This window comes from Drosophila nasuta, chromosome 3 (genome assembly GCF_023558535.2).
Source record: "Drosophila nasuta strain 15112-1781.00 chromosome 3, ASM2355853v1, whole genome shotgun sequence".
In the NCBI taxonomy this organism is placed as follows: domain Eukaryota; kingdom Metazoa; phylum Arthropoda; class Insecta; order Diptera; family Drosophilidae; genus Drosophila; species Drosophila nasuta.
In genome coordinates this window covers 19,794,657-19,812,692 of record NC_083457.1, presented here as the reverse complement: position 1 = coordinate 19,812,692, position 18,036 = coordinate 19,794,657, and the positions used below count along the sequence as shown (strand labels likewise).

At 40.2% G+C, this 18,036-nt stretch overlaps 4 protein-coding genes across 4 annotated transcripts; 3 read left to right on the top strand and 1 right to left on the bottom strand.

Moving 5' to 3' along the window:
* The first annotated feature begins 1,652 nt into the window (after window positions 1–1,652).
* On the top strand, window positions 1,653–4,403 carry LOC132788378 (maltase A3). The gene is made up of 6 exons (XM_060795799.1): window positions 1,653–1,931; window positions 1,987–2,447; window positions 2,509–2,952; window positions 3,012–3,466; window positions 3,530–3,673; window positions 4,113–4,403. Exons 1-6 carry the CDS (start codon window positions 1,721–1,723, stop codon window positions 4,306–4,308), a joined length of 1,911 nt encoding a protein of 636 aa, XP_060651782.1. The 5' UTR covers window positions 1,653–1,720; the 3' UTR covers window positions 4,309–4,403.
* A 38-nt stretch (window positions 4,404–4,441) lies between these two features.
* On the top strand, window positions 4,442–6,626 carry LOC132788379 (maltase A3). The gene is made up of 3 exons (XM_060795800.1): window positions 4,442–5,593; window positions 5,778–6,373; window positions 6,455–6,626. Exons 1-3 carry the CDS (start codon window positions 4,457–4,459, stop codon window positions 6,519–6,521), a joined length of 1,800 nt encoding a protein of 599 aa, XP_060651783.1. The 5' UTR covers window positions 4,442–4,456; the 3' UTR covers window positions 6,522–6,626.
* A 1,117-nt stretch (window positions 6,627–7,743) lies between these two features.
* LOC132788377 (trichohyalin-like) lies at window positions 7,744–10,878 on the top strand. The gene is made up of 2 exons (XM_060795798.1): window positions 7,744–9,518; window positions 9,573–10,878. Exons 1-2 carry the CDS (start codon window positions 7,884–7,886, stop codon window positions 10,749–10,751), a joined length of 2,814 nt encoding a protein of 937 aa, XP_060651781.1. The 5' UTR covers window positions 7,744–7,883; the 3' UTR covers window positions 10,752–10,878.
* Window positions 10,879–15,204: 4,326 nt separating this feature from the next.
* On the bottom strand, window positions 15,205–17,731 carry LOC132788381 (maltase A1). Its single transcript, XM_060795803.1, has 3 exons — window positions 16,170–17,731; window positions 15,972–16,115; window positions 15,205–15,470 (listed from the first exon to the last, which is right to left on the bottom strand). Exons 1-3 carry the CDS (start codon window positions 17,720–17,722, stop codon window positions 15,404–15,406), a joined length of 1,764 nt encoding a protein of 587 aa, XP_060651786.1. The 5' UTR covers window positions 17,723–17,731; the 3' UTR covers window positions 15,205–15,403.
* Window positions 17,732–18,036: the final 305 nt, after the last annotated feature.

Below are 18,036 nucleotides of genomic sequence, written 5' to 3'. Positions count from 1 at the left end.
AAAATAAATAAATTAATGTTATTTTATATCTCTTTAAATTAAATAAAATTTATAAAAAAAAAATTAAATATATTTTTCAAGTGCATGTTTTCCTATTTTTTCATATTATTGCCAAGTAGTATTGTTGATTATGCCATTTTTCTCTTAATTTGTTTGCTTTATTTACCTTCATTCTTTTTGAATCTCTTCCCATATTGAATATAATTTTATAAATTTAAAATTTGCTTTCAATTCTCCTATTTTGCCCTCGAGAGTAGGGTATAGAAAGAGAGACCGAAAAACAAATGAATTATTAGCGAACAACGACTGCTGTTTTACTGATGCGACAAAATGTGCAAGAGAGTTGTGAGAGAGAGAATATTATTTAAAGAGAGACGAAAGAAGAGAAAGCAAACAAAGTAAATAAGATCTGCGCAAAAAATTGAGAGAAAAATTGCATATCAACAGCACTTCGATAAGACAGAAAGATAAGAAAACATGCACTTGAAAAATATGCTACATACATATATTTTATTTTTATCGGAAATTTCTTTTAATTTTAGAAAATTAACCGTTATTATAGCTATTAATATTGACTATAAGCAAATTTGAATGATTGTATAAATAAGACCTAAATAAGTTTCATTGCATAGTTAGAAGAGTTAATTTTGTAAATAATAAATTAAATAGTATAGTATTCTTATATTTATTTGTTTATCAATTTAGTTGACAACACTCTCAATATTACGATATCGATATACATATATCTCTGTGTTTTCGCCAAACATTATTGTGGTTATTTTAAGACTTTTGCTTTTGCCGCTATATACATATGTATAAGAGCGAAGGCTGTTGCTATATTTTTCTCTTTTTACTCCCTCTACATCTTGTCGTGTCTCGTGTTAAGTGTTGACAGGTTTTGAGCACGCAGGTAAGTAAATTAGCAAGAAAAAGCTATAAATAAGAAAAGTTGAGCTGAACTCAAAAACTCTGCTGTCTCGCAACATGATTTGCCTTATCACTGCCAATATGAAATGTTTACAATGTTTTTTCTCTTGTTGTTTTGGTAAGTGTTATTCACATAAAGTTTATTTGGTTAAATAGAAGGCAATATATTTTTTATAGTTATAGATTATTGGTTTACATCAAATTTAAGAATTAAAAAAACAATTTCTACTTTTGTTAACTTATTGCAGACCTTAAGCTCTTAACTGTTTGCTAAATTTATTAGCTTCTTCATTTTGAAAAATAATAAAACTAGCCTTTAATATGCTAAATTGACATCACTGATTGTTCTCAAGCTTCGCTTTATCCGCATATTAAAAGCTGAGAATGCACTCGGCGTTGATTAAAATGTTTCTTTTCTTTGATTATTATTGGTTAAATAATAGGCAAATTTGTGATTATGAAATGCAATGTTTTGTTTTTGTTAACTTGTGACGGACTTTCTGCTTTAAACTATTTTTTAAATTTAAAAGTTTCTTCCATTTGAAATAGCTTGAAATATGCTAAACTGACATCACTGATTGTGCTTTAGCTTCGCTTTATCCGCATATTAAGCGCTGAGAATGCACTCTAAAAAAACGCACGCATTAAGTGCTGTGCTCAGTTTTTAAGAGCAACACGAAAGAGAGAATCTGATAAGCAAATGGGTTCAGTATTCGATCAGTCAGTCAGTCTTCGGTGTTTGTTTGCTCTGTTCGCAGAGCTCATATTGCGTTGCAGAGGAGCATTTGTAAGAATGGCAAGCCTCGTGGCGGCTTTGCTTGTGATATTGATGCTGCATGGCCTCGAGCCGGCAATGAGTCAACCGTATCCGAATTACCATGCGGATTTCGTGGATATAGATCAAGCTAAGAATGAACCGAAATGGTGGCAAACTGGGGCCTTTTATCAAATTTATCCAAGGTCATTTAAGGACAGCAATGGTGATGGCATCGGCGACTTGAACGGTGAGTTATTGGCACTGTATTATAGAGAATCACCTAAATTTCTTTGTCTTATTAGGTATCGCGGATAGACTGCCCTATCTCAAAGAACTGGGAATCACAGCAACTTGGCTATCGCCCATATTCACCTCGCCCATGGCCGATTTCGGTTACGACATTGCCAACTTCACCGATATTGCTCCAATCTTTGGCAGCATGTCTGATTTTGAGAATCTTCTTAAAATTGCCAAGCAATTGAATATAAAGATCATATTGGATTTCGTACCCAATCATTCGAGTGATGAATGTGAGTGGTTCAAACGCTCAGCGGCCCGAGATCCGGAGTACAAGGACTTTTACGTGTGGCATCCGGGCAAGATGGTGAACGGAGTGCATCAGCCGCCCAGCAATTGGGTGAGCGTATTTCATGGCTCCGCCTGGCAATGGCACGAAGGTCGAAAGGAATATTATCTTCATCAGTTCGTGAAGAAGCAGCCTGACCTCAACTATCGTAATCCCAAAGTGCGCGAGGCCATGAAGGTATGTTGTTCAGCAACGCGAGTCTTCCACTGAAGTTAATCTTATCTCGTTTCTATGGCAGAATGTGCTACGCTTTTGGCTGGCCAAGGGCGTCGCCGGCTTTCGCATTGATGCAGTACCGCATGTCTTTGAGATAGCGCCAGATGCAGCGGGTCAGTATCGCGATGAACCGCGCAACAATGGGAACAATGATCCCGATGACTACGGCTATCTGCAGCACATCTACACTGTGGATCAGCCAGAGACAATAAATCTTGTCTACGAGTGGCGTGCGGTGCTCGATGAATTCAAAGATGGCGATGAACGCATCTTGCTGGCCGAGACATATTCGCCCATCGACATTGTAATGCAGTACTACGGCAATGCCACCGCCGAGGGAGCTCAACTGCCCTTCAACTTTCGACTGATAAGCGATATATCAAACAACTCCAATGCCGAGTCATATGAATGGACTATCCTCCAATGGCTGCAACATATGCCAAAGGGACGCACAGCCAACTGGGTGGTAAGTTAATCAACTTAATCTTTTTTCTTTATCCGATTGACTCTTATTTCATTTTCTAGCTGGGCAATCATGATCAACCGCGTGTGGGCTCTCGCCTTGGTACGGATCGCATCGATATGCTGAATATGCTGACTACAACATTACCTGGAGCCAGTGTCACATACCAGGGCGAGGAGCTGGGCATGACAAATGTGTGGATCTCGTGGAAGGACACCGTTGATCCCTCTGCCTGCAATACGAATCCAAACGTTTATGAGCAATACTCTCGTGATCCAGAGCGCACACCGTTCCAATGGAGTGACGACATTGATGCTGGTTTTAGCAATTCCAGCAAGACTTGGCTGCCCATTGGACCGAGCTACAAACTCATAAATTTGGAGAAGGAACGTAAAGAACCACTCAGCCATTTCAACATATTTAAGCAACTTATGCAGCTTCGCAAAGAGACTAAAACATTGCAGGTTGGCGAGACCGAGGTGAAGGCTGTCAACCGAAATGTCCTGGGAGTCAAACGGTGAGTTTTTGGGATTATAAATTTATAAGAATTTTTATGAAAATCTTCCTCTATTTTGTACAGATTCCGGCAACACGACTTTACCTACGTGACACTGCTGAACATCTTCGATGGCACTGAAACTGTCAATCTAAAGGATAGTTTCGCTGATTTAACGACTGATATGGAAGTGGTGCTGGTCACGGATAAGTCCCAACGCAAAGCGGGGTAAGTTATCAATGAGCACGGAAACCACTGTTAGATTTTGGGATATTTAAAGGGTAGACCAAAATTGTGCATTATGTGCTGCAAATCGCAAACTTTTTCATCCTTAAAGAGCCAAATCTTTGAGGTTGAATCATGGGGATCCTGAATACGCCACCGATGGCTAAACTAAATTTTAGAAATCCTTCTGAGTTTTGAGATTTGCTTTGAATCCTAATATACAACATTAAAGTACTTTTGGCGACATTGCTTTGCCTGATATTAATAATACAGAAATGCCTATTTATATGTCATTCATCCAGTAAATTTCTTTAAAAACCAAATTGTTACTATAGTGAGTATTCATGTTTGGATTCGAAATCGGTGATGTGTAAAAATTAAATACACTCATGCACTTGAAGTTTACTTTATTTATATTATTTATCATTTATTTATTTTCCAGTGATTTTATAAAATCGGAAAATTTACAATTGCTGCCCAAAGAGTCGCTGATTCTGCGAAGCACTTCCACCTACTACACATACTACTCGAATGGAGAACATCGTCAATTGCCGATCGAGGGCGTTTATCTGCTGGTTGCTCAAGTGGTGCTCTATCTGAGTTATCGTCGTGTTCTCACACTCAACAGCGTTTGTTAGTCATTATTAGTTGCATACATCAAATACAATATATACAAACATATACTATGTAATACATACTAAAAGTATCATATCAATAAACACAATCAAAAACACTCAAGAGATCATTAGTATATAAAGAGCTGTAGCTTTCCTAAGCAATTCAGTCATGTCTCGCTTTAATAAGCTATTAGTTGTGCTGTTGGTCGCTGCTCTACAGAGCTGCCTTGGAGAGGCAGCTGCTGTAGATCTGGAGAGAGCCACCAGCAGCAGTGACACCACAAAGGATTGGTGGCAGGTCGCTCAATTTTATCAGATTTATCCACGCTCCTTCAAGGACTCCGATGGCGATGGCATTGGCGATTTACAGGGCATCATTTCAAAGCTGGATCACCTCAAGGATATTGGCGTTACAGCCACTTGGCTATCGCCTATATTTGCCTCACCCATGGCTGACTTTGGCTACGACATTTCTGACTTCTTTGACATTCAGCCAGAGTACGGCACACTCGATGATTTCGATCAGCTAATCGCGGCAGCTAATGAGCGGGGCCTCAAGATCATACTTGACTTTGTGCCCAACCACTCAAGTGACGAGAATATTTGGTTCAAGAAGTCGGTGAAGCGGGAGAAGGGCTACGAGGATTATTATGTGTGGCATGATGGATACTTGAATGCCTCAACAGGCGTCCGGGAGCCGCCCTCCAACTGGCTGCAAGCCTTCAGGGGCAGCGCCTGGGAATGGAATGACGAACGTCAACAATACTATCTACATCAGTTTGCTGTCAAGCAACCCGATCTCAACTATCGTAATCCCGCAGTTGTTGCCCAAATGAAACGAGTCCTCACCTTTTGGCTGAATCGCGGCGTTGCTGGTTTTCGCATTGATGCCGTGCCCTGGTGCTTTGAGGTGGTGCCTGATGCCGAAGGTCGTTATCCCGATGAGCCATTAAGCGGCTATACGGATGATCCCGATGATTCGTCCTACTTGAAGCACATCTACACTCAGGATCAGCCCGAAACTGTGGATATGGTTTATCAGTGGCGAACTCTACTCGATGATTACAAACGCATCTACGGCGGCGATACTCGCGTCCTCATGGTGGAGACTTATTCGAGTTTGGACTACGTGATGCAGTTCTATGGCAATCGCACCACTAAAGGTGCTCAGATACCGTTCAACTTTCAATTTATTGTCGGCGGCAATGGCGACAAGAATAATACGCTGCTGAATGCCACTGGCTTTGTGAAGATCATCAATAGCTGGTTGTCACAGATGCCAGCCGGGCAGACAGCCAACTGGGTGGTAAGTCAACAAAGTGTAGCAAAGTTCTTCAATCCCATTACCAAAGGTTGCTGTTGGTATTCAGCTATAACACCCTTCTATGCTATAATTTAGTACCAACAGGTAGAGGGACCATAAAGTAGATATTGTATATTCATTGGGCTATGCCGAGACTAAACTTTGGCAATTTTCATATTTCTTATAGATGGGCAACCACGATCAACGTCGCGTGGGCAGTCGATATGGAGAGCATCGCATAGATACGATGAACATGCTGCAAATGTTTTTGCCTGGCGTGAGCGTTACTTACCAGGGTGAAGAGTTAGGTATGACCGACTTGGACATCAGTTGGGCAGATACACGCGATCCGGCTGCCTGCAACTCCAATGAGAGTATCTACGAGCATTTCACAAGAGATCCGGCACGAACTCCCTTCCAGTGGAGCAGCGAAGCGAATGCTGGTTTCTCCACCAACAGCAGCACTTGGTTGCCCATCAATCCCAACTATGTGACTGTCAATGTGGAGACAGAGACCGCAGCTGACAGCAGCCACCTCAAGTTGTACAAGCAGCTGGTGACACTTCGACAGACAAGGACACTGCAATACGGCAGCACGAGGTATGCGGCAGTAAATGACAATGTGGTGGCCATCAAGAGATCGCTGAGTGGCGAGACAAGCTATGTGCTGGTGGCTAATGTTCTCGATACGAGTGTCAGTGCTGTGGATGTTGCCACTGTGTTGTATGCCACTGGCAGCTATAGGATCACGTTGGGTAATCCCGAGGCAAACGCAACGGTTGGGTAAGTTTTTGTGTTGGCCAATAAATTGCTAAATTTATGACTAACTGACTCTATCTTATTCTCTCTTATTACTCTTTGCAGGAGCAACGTAACATTAAGTAGCCTTGCCTTGGAACCATATGCGACTCTGATTCTGGAATCTGTTTAGATGGCCTTCAAAATTATGTATACGTTTTTGTCATAAGTTATCAACAATATATATATATGTGTATGTTATGTACTGTTATGGTACATGAAAGTCATTGGCAAACGACATTGGAAAACTTTTCAATTTGAGGTCGCAGGCCCGGCAACTTATTATAAATTATTAGGGAACTTTGTCTGCCTCGAGTATGGCCACAAAAAGAAATTCCATTAGACGTGATTGATAAGACACACAAATCACGCATACACAGCGTTGCAACGGACCACAAAACACCTCCGACTCGACGTCTCCGAACTTGCCCTACAAACAACGACGCGACGTTGATTTTGACGTTGACTCTAACTGCCACCTACCTTGCCTTCTAACTCCTGACTCCAACTCCGACTCTGACTCTGGCTTTGACTACAACTCTGACTCTGATAACATCCCTTCAACCACATTATGCTAGTAGCTAGCTTGGCGCGGTGGGAGCAGACACGACCAGAATGGCAAACGTCAAGCACACCAGAAAGCCAACAAGTTAGCTAGCAAGGCAACAACGACTGGGGTTAGCTTTTTAATTTACTCATAAAAAATGAAGTGAAATTATTATGAGTTTTCACCTCCGGGCGATTCTCATGATGTGCCGGAAATTTATGTGCAGTTTGCTCTACCAGAAAAAAATACCATTCAAAACATGCTCCGCCAACTGTAACATAGAATTGTACGAGTACTCGTTATGAGTAGCTACAAATTATGCAGCTTTTGTGGCATCAAATAAATGGTAGAAATGTGTGTATGAAAAGTCGTTAACAAATAAATCTAACATGAGAGTCAAAAATTGAAATTGGCTTACATGAAACAATAAGTTAATAAATAAATTATGTTCACTTTAATTCTTTTAAAATACCCATGAATTCAAAATGTATTCGAGTGCATGAAAACAAAGAGTTAACATTATGTGGCAGAAGTTCACTTAAAATGGAAGTACATTGCCCGTGTATACTTATGCTTAGTCTATAATTTTCACTTCACATGGTATTATAACTTCAGTCGCTTAAAACACATCCATTGACTTCGTTCTTCATTACTTTGCAAAGGTTACTTTATTAAATTGATTTGTATCAAAGTATTTATTATTCGTACCTCTCAACTATAGTCTATTTTTATGTTCTTTTAATTAAAGTAGGCGTTGCCCATCTAAATTTAGCAAGCTATAAAAACCTTACATGTATATCGTTAGTTTTTGGCTTAGTTTGAATCGAGTAACATCTACTCCTCAAAATTATTTTTAGTCTTGGTGCAGTCCCGAAATTATTTTTTTGTAGTTTTTGCTTATATTTTTGGTTTATTCAATTCTTTTTTAACCTATAGAAAAATTTCGGGATGTTGTCCATTGCAAAAAATAATGGTTTCCGCACCGTCACACCCATTTATCGGTTTCTTTCTACCGGCTCTGCATTGTTGTCGAAATATTCCGCAACACAAAGGGGAGAGAATTATTGTCTAACATTTGAAACCAAACAGAATGAGGAGAAGCCGTTTGCTTTCGATAAAGTTTTCGGTCTGAAGCAAAAGGAGGAAAAACCTTTTGCTAATGAGTTCTTTGGTCTAAAGCAGAAAGAGGAAAAACCAGTTTTCAACGAAGTCTCCTGCAAAAAGCGCAATGAGGAAAAGTCCTTCGCAGAAAACGTGTTTGGAACTAAGATAAATGAAGAGAAACCCTTCGAGACACAGATCTTCGGTCTGAAGCAGAAAGAGGAAAAGCCAGTTGCCGATGACGTCTCCTGTAAGAAACGCAATGAGGAAAAGTCCTTCACAGAGACGAAAATGGAATGGAGAAAAGTCGCTCCCAATGAGGAAAAATCCTTCCTTGAAACTAAGAAAACCCTCGAGACAAAAGAGGAAAAGCCCACCTGTGAACAGATCTTCGGTCTGAAGCAGAAAGAGGAAAAGCCAGATCTCAATGACATCTCCTGTAAGAAGCGCAATGAGGAAAAGTCCTTCCTTGAAACTAAGAAAACCCTCGAGACAAAGGAGGAAAAGCACACCTGTGAACAGATCTTCGGTCTGAAGCAGAAAGAGGAAAAGCCAGTTGCCGATGACGTCTCCTGTAAGAAACGCAATGAGGAAAAGTCCTTCACAGAGACGAAAATGGAATGGAGAAAAGTCGCTCCCAATGAGGAAAAATCCTTCCTTGAAACTAAGAAAACCCTCGAGACAAAAGAGGAAAAGCCCACCTGTGAACAGATCTTCGGTCTGAAGCAGAAAGAGGAAAAGCCAGTTGCCGATGACGTCTCCTGTAAGAAACGCAATGAGGAAAAGTCCTTCACAGAGACGAAAATGGAATGGAGAAAAGTCGCTCCCAACGAGGAAAAGTCCTTCACGATCTATGGAACCAAGCTTAATGAGGAGAAGCCCACCTGTAAACAGATCTTCGGTCTAAAGCAGAAAGAGGAAAAGCCAGTTGCCAATGACTTCTCCTGTAAGAAACGCAATGAGGAAAAGTCCTTCACAGAGACGAAAATGGAATGGAGAAAAGTCGCTCCCAATGAGGAAAAATCCTTCCTTGAAACTAAGAAAACCCTCGAGACAAAAGAGGAAAAGCCCACCTGTGAACAGATCTTCGGTCTGAAGCAGAAAGAGGAAAAGCCAGATCTCAATGACATCTCCTGTAAGAAGCGCAATGAGGAAAAGTCCTTCCTTGAAACTAAGAAAACCCTCGAGACAAAGGAGGAAAAGCCCACCTGTGAACAGATCTTCGGTCTGAAGCAGAAAGAGGAAAAGCCAGTTGCCAATGACGTCTCCTGTAAGAAACGCAATGAGGAAAAGTCCTTCACAGAGACGAAAATGGAATGGAGAAAAGTCGCTCCCAACGAGGAAAAGTCCTTCACGATCTATGGAACCAAGCTTAATGAGGAGAAGCCCACCTGTAAACAGATCTTCGGTCTAAAGCAGAAAGAGGAAAAGCCAGTTGCCAATGACTTCTCCTGTAAGAAACGCAATGAGGAAAAGTCCTTCACAGAGACGAAAATGGAATGGAGAAAAGTCGCTCCCAATGAGGAAAAATCCTTCCTTGAAACTAAGAAAACCCTCGAGACAAAAGAGGAAAAGCCCACCTGTGAACAGATCTTCGGTCTGAAGCAGAAAGAGGAAAAGCCAGATCTCAATGACATCTCCTGTAAGAAGCGCAATGAGGAAAAGTCCTTCCTTGAAACTAAGAAAACGCTCGAGACAAAGGAGGAAAAGCCCACCTGTGAACAGATCTTCGGTCTGAAGCAGAAAGAGGAAAAGCCAGTTGCCAATGACGTCTCCTGTAAGAAACGCAATGAGGAAAAGTCCTTCACAGAGACGAAAATGGAATGGAGAAAAGTCGCTCCCAATGAGGAAAAGTCCTTCACGATCTATGGAACCAAGCTTAATGAGGAGAAGCCCACCTGTCAACAGATCTTCGGTCTAAAGCAGAAAGAGGAAAAGCCAGTTGCCAATGACGTCTCCTGTAAGAAACGCAATGAGGAAAAGTCCTTCACAGAGACGAAAATGGAATGGAGAAAAGTCGCTCCCAATGAGGAAAAGTCCTTCACGATCTATGGAACCAAGCTTAATGAGGAGAAGCCCACCTGTCAACAGATCTTCGGTCTGAAGCAGAAAGAGGAAAAGCCAATTGACAATGACATCTCCTGTAAAAAGCGCAATGAGGAAAAATCCTTCCTTGAAACTAAGAAAACCCTCGAGACAAAAGAGGAAAGGCCCACCTGTGAACAGATCTTCGGTCTGAAGCAGAAAGAGGAAAAGCCAGTTGCCAATGACGTCTCCTGTAAGAAACGCAATGAGGAAAAGTCCTTCACAGAGACGAAAATGGAATGGAGAAAAGTCGTTCCCAATGAGGAAAAGTCCTTCACGATCTATGGAACCAAGCTTAATGAGGAGAAGCCCACCTGTCAACAGATCTTCGGTCTAAAGCAGAAAGAGGAAAAGCCTGTTGCCAATGACGTCTCCTGTAAGAAACGCAATGAGGAAAAGTCCTTCACAGAGTCGAAAATGGAATGGAGAAAAGTCGCTCCCAATGAGGAAAAGTCCTTCACGATCTATGGAACCAAGCTTAATGAGGAGAAGCCCACCTGTCAACAGATCTTCGGTCTAAAGCAGAAAGAGGAAAAGCCTGTTGCCAATGACGTCTCCTGTAAGAAACGCAATGAGGAAAAGTCCTTCACAGAGACGAAAATGGAATGGAGAAAAGTCGCTCACTGTTAGTGAAGAAGAAGAACTTACTAGCAGAAGAGCAGCCGTTCGCTGTTAAACGATTTTTAGCAAAAATTCGTAGCTAATCAAATTATCATATTTGTATTTTTCGCTAAATAAAAAATAAAATAAAAAATAATATGCATCGTTTTATTTACGAATTTACCAAGCTTTACTTCGTCGGGTTCGTCAGTTAACAAGTAAGAAATACCCGCTAAAAGCAAAATATTACGGAAATAATCTCAAAATATTAAAAATAAATATGAATGTATTCTCGATCGGGATTTGAACTCGAGCACCACCGACCAGGTGGTTAAAAAAAAAAGTTTGTACCTCGAGCGGGCTCGAACCCGGGCACCACAACATGCTCGGTTTGCACTCTACCACCTGAGCTATCGAATTGCTTATGAAGCTCCTATGCTTACAGATACTAATATAGTCGAGCCATATATATACGTATATGTATACATACAATACATACACAGCAGGCGGTTTTGCTCATACAAAATATTTCTTTAATAAAATCCACAATTTTTATTTATTATTGTTGTAAATACGATTAAAAAAAAAAAATTTTTTTTGTACCCCGAGCGGGCTCGAACCCGAGTCCCCCGACTACCGAATATGCTTGCACTCTACCAATAGAGCTATCGCAGTGCCTCTTGCATACAGATACAAATATAGAGGCGAACATGTATATACGTATACGCATACATACAACACATACATAGAAGGCGTTTTTGCCCATACAAAACTATTTCTTTAATAACTTAAACAATTTTTATCTGATCGCAACCAAATTTTCAGGAATCACAAACAACATTGTTGTTATTTTATATTCTAAAATTCGCACGTCTAGCTTTAATATTACTCTTGTTATTATTGATTTGCAAGAGCGGGAGTGGGCGTGGCAAAAATTTGAAGCAAACTTGATCTGCGTGCAAACTTAACAAACACTGTCGAAATAAAATTATAGCTCTACATATCTCTTATAGTCTCTGAGATATAGGTGTTCATACCGACAGACGGACATGGCTAGATCGTCTCGGCTGTTGACGCTGATCAAGAATATACCTCAAGAATATGCCTCCTTCTACCTGTTACATACATTTCCTGCCGGCACAAGGTTATAATACCCTTCTACCCTATGGGTAGCGGGTATAAAAAGTAATCATAGGTAACGCATTCTGTCCGATTTAATGTCGAAAGTGCCAACTTCGGTAGCGACGATTGAACGTTCATCGCTGCTTTATGCCGGGGCATTAACTGATGTCCTTTGGTGACAGATACGTGAGAGGCATAGAAATTAGTCTGTCTAAGGCACTGCCCGAGCTGCGCTCAACCCTTTGCAATGGAAACAGATGGTGGACTCTGGGCTATGAGCAATGTCTGCGGTGCAATTAATGCAGGGCTGTGTGGACATTTAGAGTTGACTGACTGCCATGCTTGACTTGGTGGAGATTAACCCTTAAGTGTGACGGCTGTATAATGGCTTAATTAAAGCAAAGAAAAGAAGTGCGCCCAAGTGAAATTGATTATGAACTAAGCGGAGTTGAATATATACATTATAATTGGAATACATTTCATTAAAGCTTCTACAGGTTAAAGATTCCCATCCAACCTACCTGACCAACTCGTACGTGCCTGGCATAGGGGCTGATCAAAAAGCAAAAAGTTGAATCCGAGGCTCGTTAACAACTTAATAATACTAACAACTACAAAGAGAGAGAGAGAGAGAGAGAGAGAGAGAGAGAGAAAGGGCGAGAAGTCTAGTAACAGCCGTAAAATTAGGAAAGCCAAATAAAGGTGAGCTATACTCAAATATTACGCATACGTTACGTGTTCAAACAGAATTAATATGCAAACGTTGTTGTAGCTCGAATACATTTAGTAAATGTGCTGATGCTTCCTTCCGGCTTGCTTGCTACTCGCTGAATTACTACAGATTACAAACTTAATGCATTTCAAAGTTTTCCATCGGGCTCGAGGTAAAAGTTTTTCGGCTTACTTTACCGTAAATCTTGCACAAACCATCTAATATATAATACGCAATGCGTTGATTTTTTAAGCAGTCGCTCTTCGGGAAATTAACTTTATTATCTTTACAAATAAAATCCACAAAAGGGAAGCCATCTTCTTCGACAACCGCTAGGTGGCGCTTTGGGCACCGTCTTGCGGTTTCCCTTGCGTAACTAAACGAATAACCAGTTCTTTTTTTTCGCTCCCTTTCTTTTTGGTTTCAGGTCACGTGCTCTGCAGTAAAGTGCCTCAGACTCAAGGCTCAGATTGTGTCTGCGACCCTTTTAATGGGCTCACAGGTCACACCACCATTTACACGATTTTCTTCTGCATATATTTTTTGTAAGTCGCTTTGGCACAGACTGCTGTCCGCCAAATGCCGTAATAAAATACAAAACGCAACAAAAATAACTTTAATTTTGTGTATTTAGTCAAAAAGCTAACGATTTAATCATTTCCAACTTGTTGCGTCTCTTCGTTAACTTTGGTCTTAAAGCACTTCCTTTGATTCATTCTGGAAATATGCCCAACGCGATATTAAATAAATGACAAGTATGCAACCAAGAATTATTAAAACGCTTGTTAATCCAATAATGGTTTTAATTGTGGTTTTAATACAACGCATAATTGATGCCCATAAGCCTGTTACTTTAAGCAGCACAAACAACGCAGCGATTCCACCAAATCCGAATAGCGCAATGACTGCTAATGCGCCAAGTGGCACAATTACAACTAGTGCAACAAGCACAACAGCAAAAAATAGTCCAATCAATCCAATCAGAATGATCATCGTGGAGCAACTAAAGTTTGCACGCAAACTTGTAATGTTTTTAGTTCCTATACTTAAGGTATTGAATTGATAGATTAATATGCACTCGCCGCTGTCTGGCTATATTTATGCAGTTATTGATACAAGATAAGATATTCTTTATACCTGCTACCTATTGGGTAATAGGGTATTGTAGTTTTTTGTCTACAAATAAGTATGTAAAAGGCAGGACGAATCTCCCATCCCGCAAAGAGTTTATTCTTAATAAGCGTCAACAATCGATACGATATAGCATTGTTGTTATTCAAATTGTTTGTTTGTTATACTGTTGTCATTCATATTGGGTACCAGGTATCGTCAAAATGAATTTAAGGAACCAAGTAACAATTACTTTCTACGAAATATAACAAATTTGGATTCTATATCGCCATGATAGATTCCTTTTGACTATTTTTAATAATTCAGTCAATTCATCGCAATATCCATTCGAATAACATTGGAGAACTTATTTATTATATAGAAAAACAATTATTTTTTTATATCAAAATCTTGTATAAACTTTTTATTTTTGCATTTAAAATATTAAATTTACAATTTCATTTTTATTTTTCCTCTCCTTTATGAAGTTTTAGCGTCCTTTTAAATTTGTTGGATATTCCCGTCTTCATATTGCTAAACGCATCCTTCGTTTGTTTCGCTAAATATGGCTTTGCGTATTTTAGTAACAAATGGATCATCAGACTTTTTAGGTAAAGTAAAAGACTCAATAGGTAACCAAGCAATGCTTTGAGGCAGAGCAAAATGAAGCCAGCTAATGCAGTTAATGTGCCCATCTTAGACCAACTAAACATTTAACATTTAAACACGCTGCTCTAGCACTGAAAAACCTATTTACAAAACGTAATATTTGTAGGTTCGAGTATCATTGTAAAATTATATCTGCACGAAGTAGTATATAATGTACATAGATAAGACAATTGTTGTGTTAGGACTGGCTTATCAATTTTGATTTGTGTGTATGATAAACGTTGTATATATTGACATGTCGTAAATTTGGACTTGTATTTAAGTTATGGACATATTATTTATTCAGTTTTGGCTGCACTCTGCGGTATATGTATATTAAATGTAGTATTATATCAAAACACCAAATATAACCTTGGATTTTGTTCAATATATTTGCAGTATATTCACTTTGGTATATTTTAAAATAAATACCGCATTGTTTTGGTTTTATATTTTCAATATGAGAATTAAAATAATATTTCATGTTTAAATTTAAACTAAATTTCATTACTTTTAAAATTAGAATAAAAATTGAACCAGCCCTCGCTCTTATATTTTCGACTTCAAAGGCGACTGCGAATGTTGTTGGTTAAGATAGGCTCTTGCAAACATGGCAAACACCAAACTTTGCTGAGTATTTATTTAGTATTAAGCATACGAGAGCTTTGCCTATCGGTTGCTGTGCCAAAACATAAAATGCGAAATAAAAACACGAGGATTTGACTTTAATTTCTGTGTAAACACTTTAAATGCCAAGCCCCTCTCATGTCTCTTAACAGGCAGTCCAGAAGCATATCAGGCACTTGAACCAAAAAATAAGGAGACGGGGAATGCGTAAAGCAGAGAGAGAGAATACACATATACGGATACACTTTTACCTTTTTCGAGTACAAGGAGTGTGAGTGTCTTGTTTGTCGATTTATTTGTTTATTTATTTATACAAGCGGCGGCGCCTTTGCTTTGAGCCCTTGAGAAAGGAGAATGTAAAAGCCAAAAATGTGTACAACTTGTTTTTTTTTTTTCAAGTTTGCGGTAGACAAGATAATTGGTTAGGCTTAAAATTAAATAATTGCAAAGAACTTTGTTGCATTTAAATCGATGTAAGGACCAAAGCTTCTCCGGCAGACAACGCAATGCTGCTGACTTCAATCGATGCGCTGGGAAAAGTAGGAAAAAAGAAAGTTCAAAGTTAGTTCCAGCAGACTTAGCAATACTAAAGAATGATGGCAATTAAGCGTGATTAAAATCATTTCGGGAAACTGTTCTGAGCAACAATACATCTGCCACTGAGCTGTGTCTTATTAACTCCTCAGAGATGGCTTCAATATTGTGAATAACCACAATACCAATTATGTGCACTGTTTATCTCGCATCTTAATATCATTTTTAAATAATCAAAGATTAAACGCAATTATACATTTTCAAACTATTAATAATCTTTAAGGCAATGTGGGTAATATATTAATTGAATTGAATTAAATTATTGTTAATATGAATGAATATAATGTATTTATCACAATAATTTAAATTCGTAGCCGGAGGATTACTAAAGTAAGTGAATAAGTGAATATGTATATTTAAAAGAATATATGAGTACTCCAAAGATTAATGGTGCCTTCCTCTTTTTTTTATGGCACATTCTTTTGCCCACAACTTACCCCTCTGTCTTCTGAGAATCTAAGCTGCTTATTTCCAGTGTCAATGAGGACGCCAAAGTCGTGTCGAATTCTTGTAGATCAACTGTAAGACTGGCGTTGCCCAAATTGGCCACGTAAACGATGGTGGGATAGCCAGATAAGTAGCTGAAAAAATATTCAGTTAGTTAAGAGAAACATTTTGAATACAACTAAACTCACCGCTTGACTACAAAGGCTTCCTCATTGAGCACAGCATATTTGGTGGAACCATTCTGTAGTGTCTTCGAACCCTTGCGCAATTCTATGAGCGACTTGTAGATGGTCAGATGCGACTTCGATGCAGCACTCTCCACAGCCACATTAACAGTCTCATAGTCACTGGCGAGAGGCAGCCAAGTCTTGGCAGCCGTGGAGAAGCCCGCATTGGTGTCACTTGTCCACTGGAATGGAGTTCGAGAAGGATCGCGAGTGAACTCTTCGTAGGTGTTCTCGTTGGCATTGCAGGCAGCTGGATCTTGAGTGTCTTCCCAGCTGATCCAGCCGTCAGTCATGCCCAGCTCCTCGCCCTGATAAGTCACACTGGCGCCTGGCAGTATCATGACCAGCATATTCATGGCATCCGTATTTGCCACACCATAACGACTGGCAGCTCGACGTTGATCATGATTGCCAATCACCCAATTGGCAGTGCGTCCCGACGGCATATTCAGCAGCCAGTTATCCACGGCTGTCTTAATGGAACCAGCTGAGACACCACTGCTAGCAGGCACTGTAATCAGATTGAAGTTAAACGGCAGATGGGCGCCTTCCACCGACCGATTGCCGTAAAATTGCATTGTGTAGGCAGGCGGAGCATAAGTCTCAATAAGCAATACTCTCGTCTCCCCGCCATGAATGCGCTGATAATCGTCCATCACAGTGCGCCACTGATAAGACATGTCAATGGTCTCAGGGCGATTCTCAATCAATTCGTTCTTCAAATAGTTGCGATTGTCCACATCATCGGTCAGGCCACTCAATCCTTCGTCAGGATACTGTCCATTCTCATCGGGTTCCACCTCGAATAATACGGGAACTGCATCACATCTGAAGCCTGCCACGCCCTCATTCAGCCAATATCGCAACACTCGCTTCATCTGAGCAACCACATCGGGATTACGATAATTCAAATCCGCCTGCTGTACTGCAAATTGATGCAAGTAATACTGCTGTCGTTCCTCGACCCATTCCCAAGCGCTTCCCCGAAAAGCCTGTAACCAATTTGAAGGCGGTTCCCGCACTCCAGTCGACGCATTCACTTTGCCATCATGCCACACATAGTAATCCTGGTATCCCTTCTCCCGCTTCACAGACTTCTTGAACCATTCGTTTTCATCACTCGAATGATTAGGCACAAAGTCCAAGATAATCTTTAGCTCCAATTCGTTGGCTTTCTTAATGAGGTTTCTAAAGTCCTCTAACGTGCCATACTCTGGCTGTATGTCGAAGAAATCAGAGATGTCATAGCCAAAGTCCACCATGGGAGACTTGAAAATGGGAGAGAGCCAAGCAGCTGTTACGCCCAACTCCTTGAGATACTCCAGCTTATTGGTGATGCCATTCAGATCTCCGATGCCATCTCCATCGGAGTCCATAAAGGAACGGGGATAGATCTGATAGAACTGTGCATTTTCCCACCAGTCCTTAGTAGTCGTTGTTGAAGTTGAGTCCTGGCAAGCTTGGCCAAGAGCCAGCAGGCAGATAAATACAATTGGCAGTTGCAGAGGTTGCATTTTACCCACTGAACCAATAGAAGGTCAGTGCTGGGGCATTTATAGCTGCCAAACTGGCCTACTTAACTGGACTTAAATGATAAGCGAAACTCAAGTAGCCGAGGAATTTGCCAAGTTCTCAAGTGCACATTGAATGAATCGCGGATTAGTGTGGCGAAAATAAAATACCCTGTAAAAACATTCCGCACTTGAAATAACTCCTTGAGATGCTTGGCACTTCCTCTTGAATATCTGCCTTCTTTTATAATCAGTTGACCAGTTGCAACGAAATGTACTCATATTACAACGTTCTCGCTTATCGCTCATTATCTAAC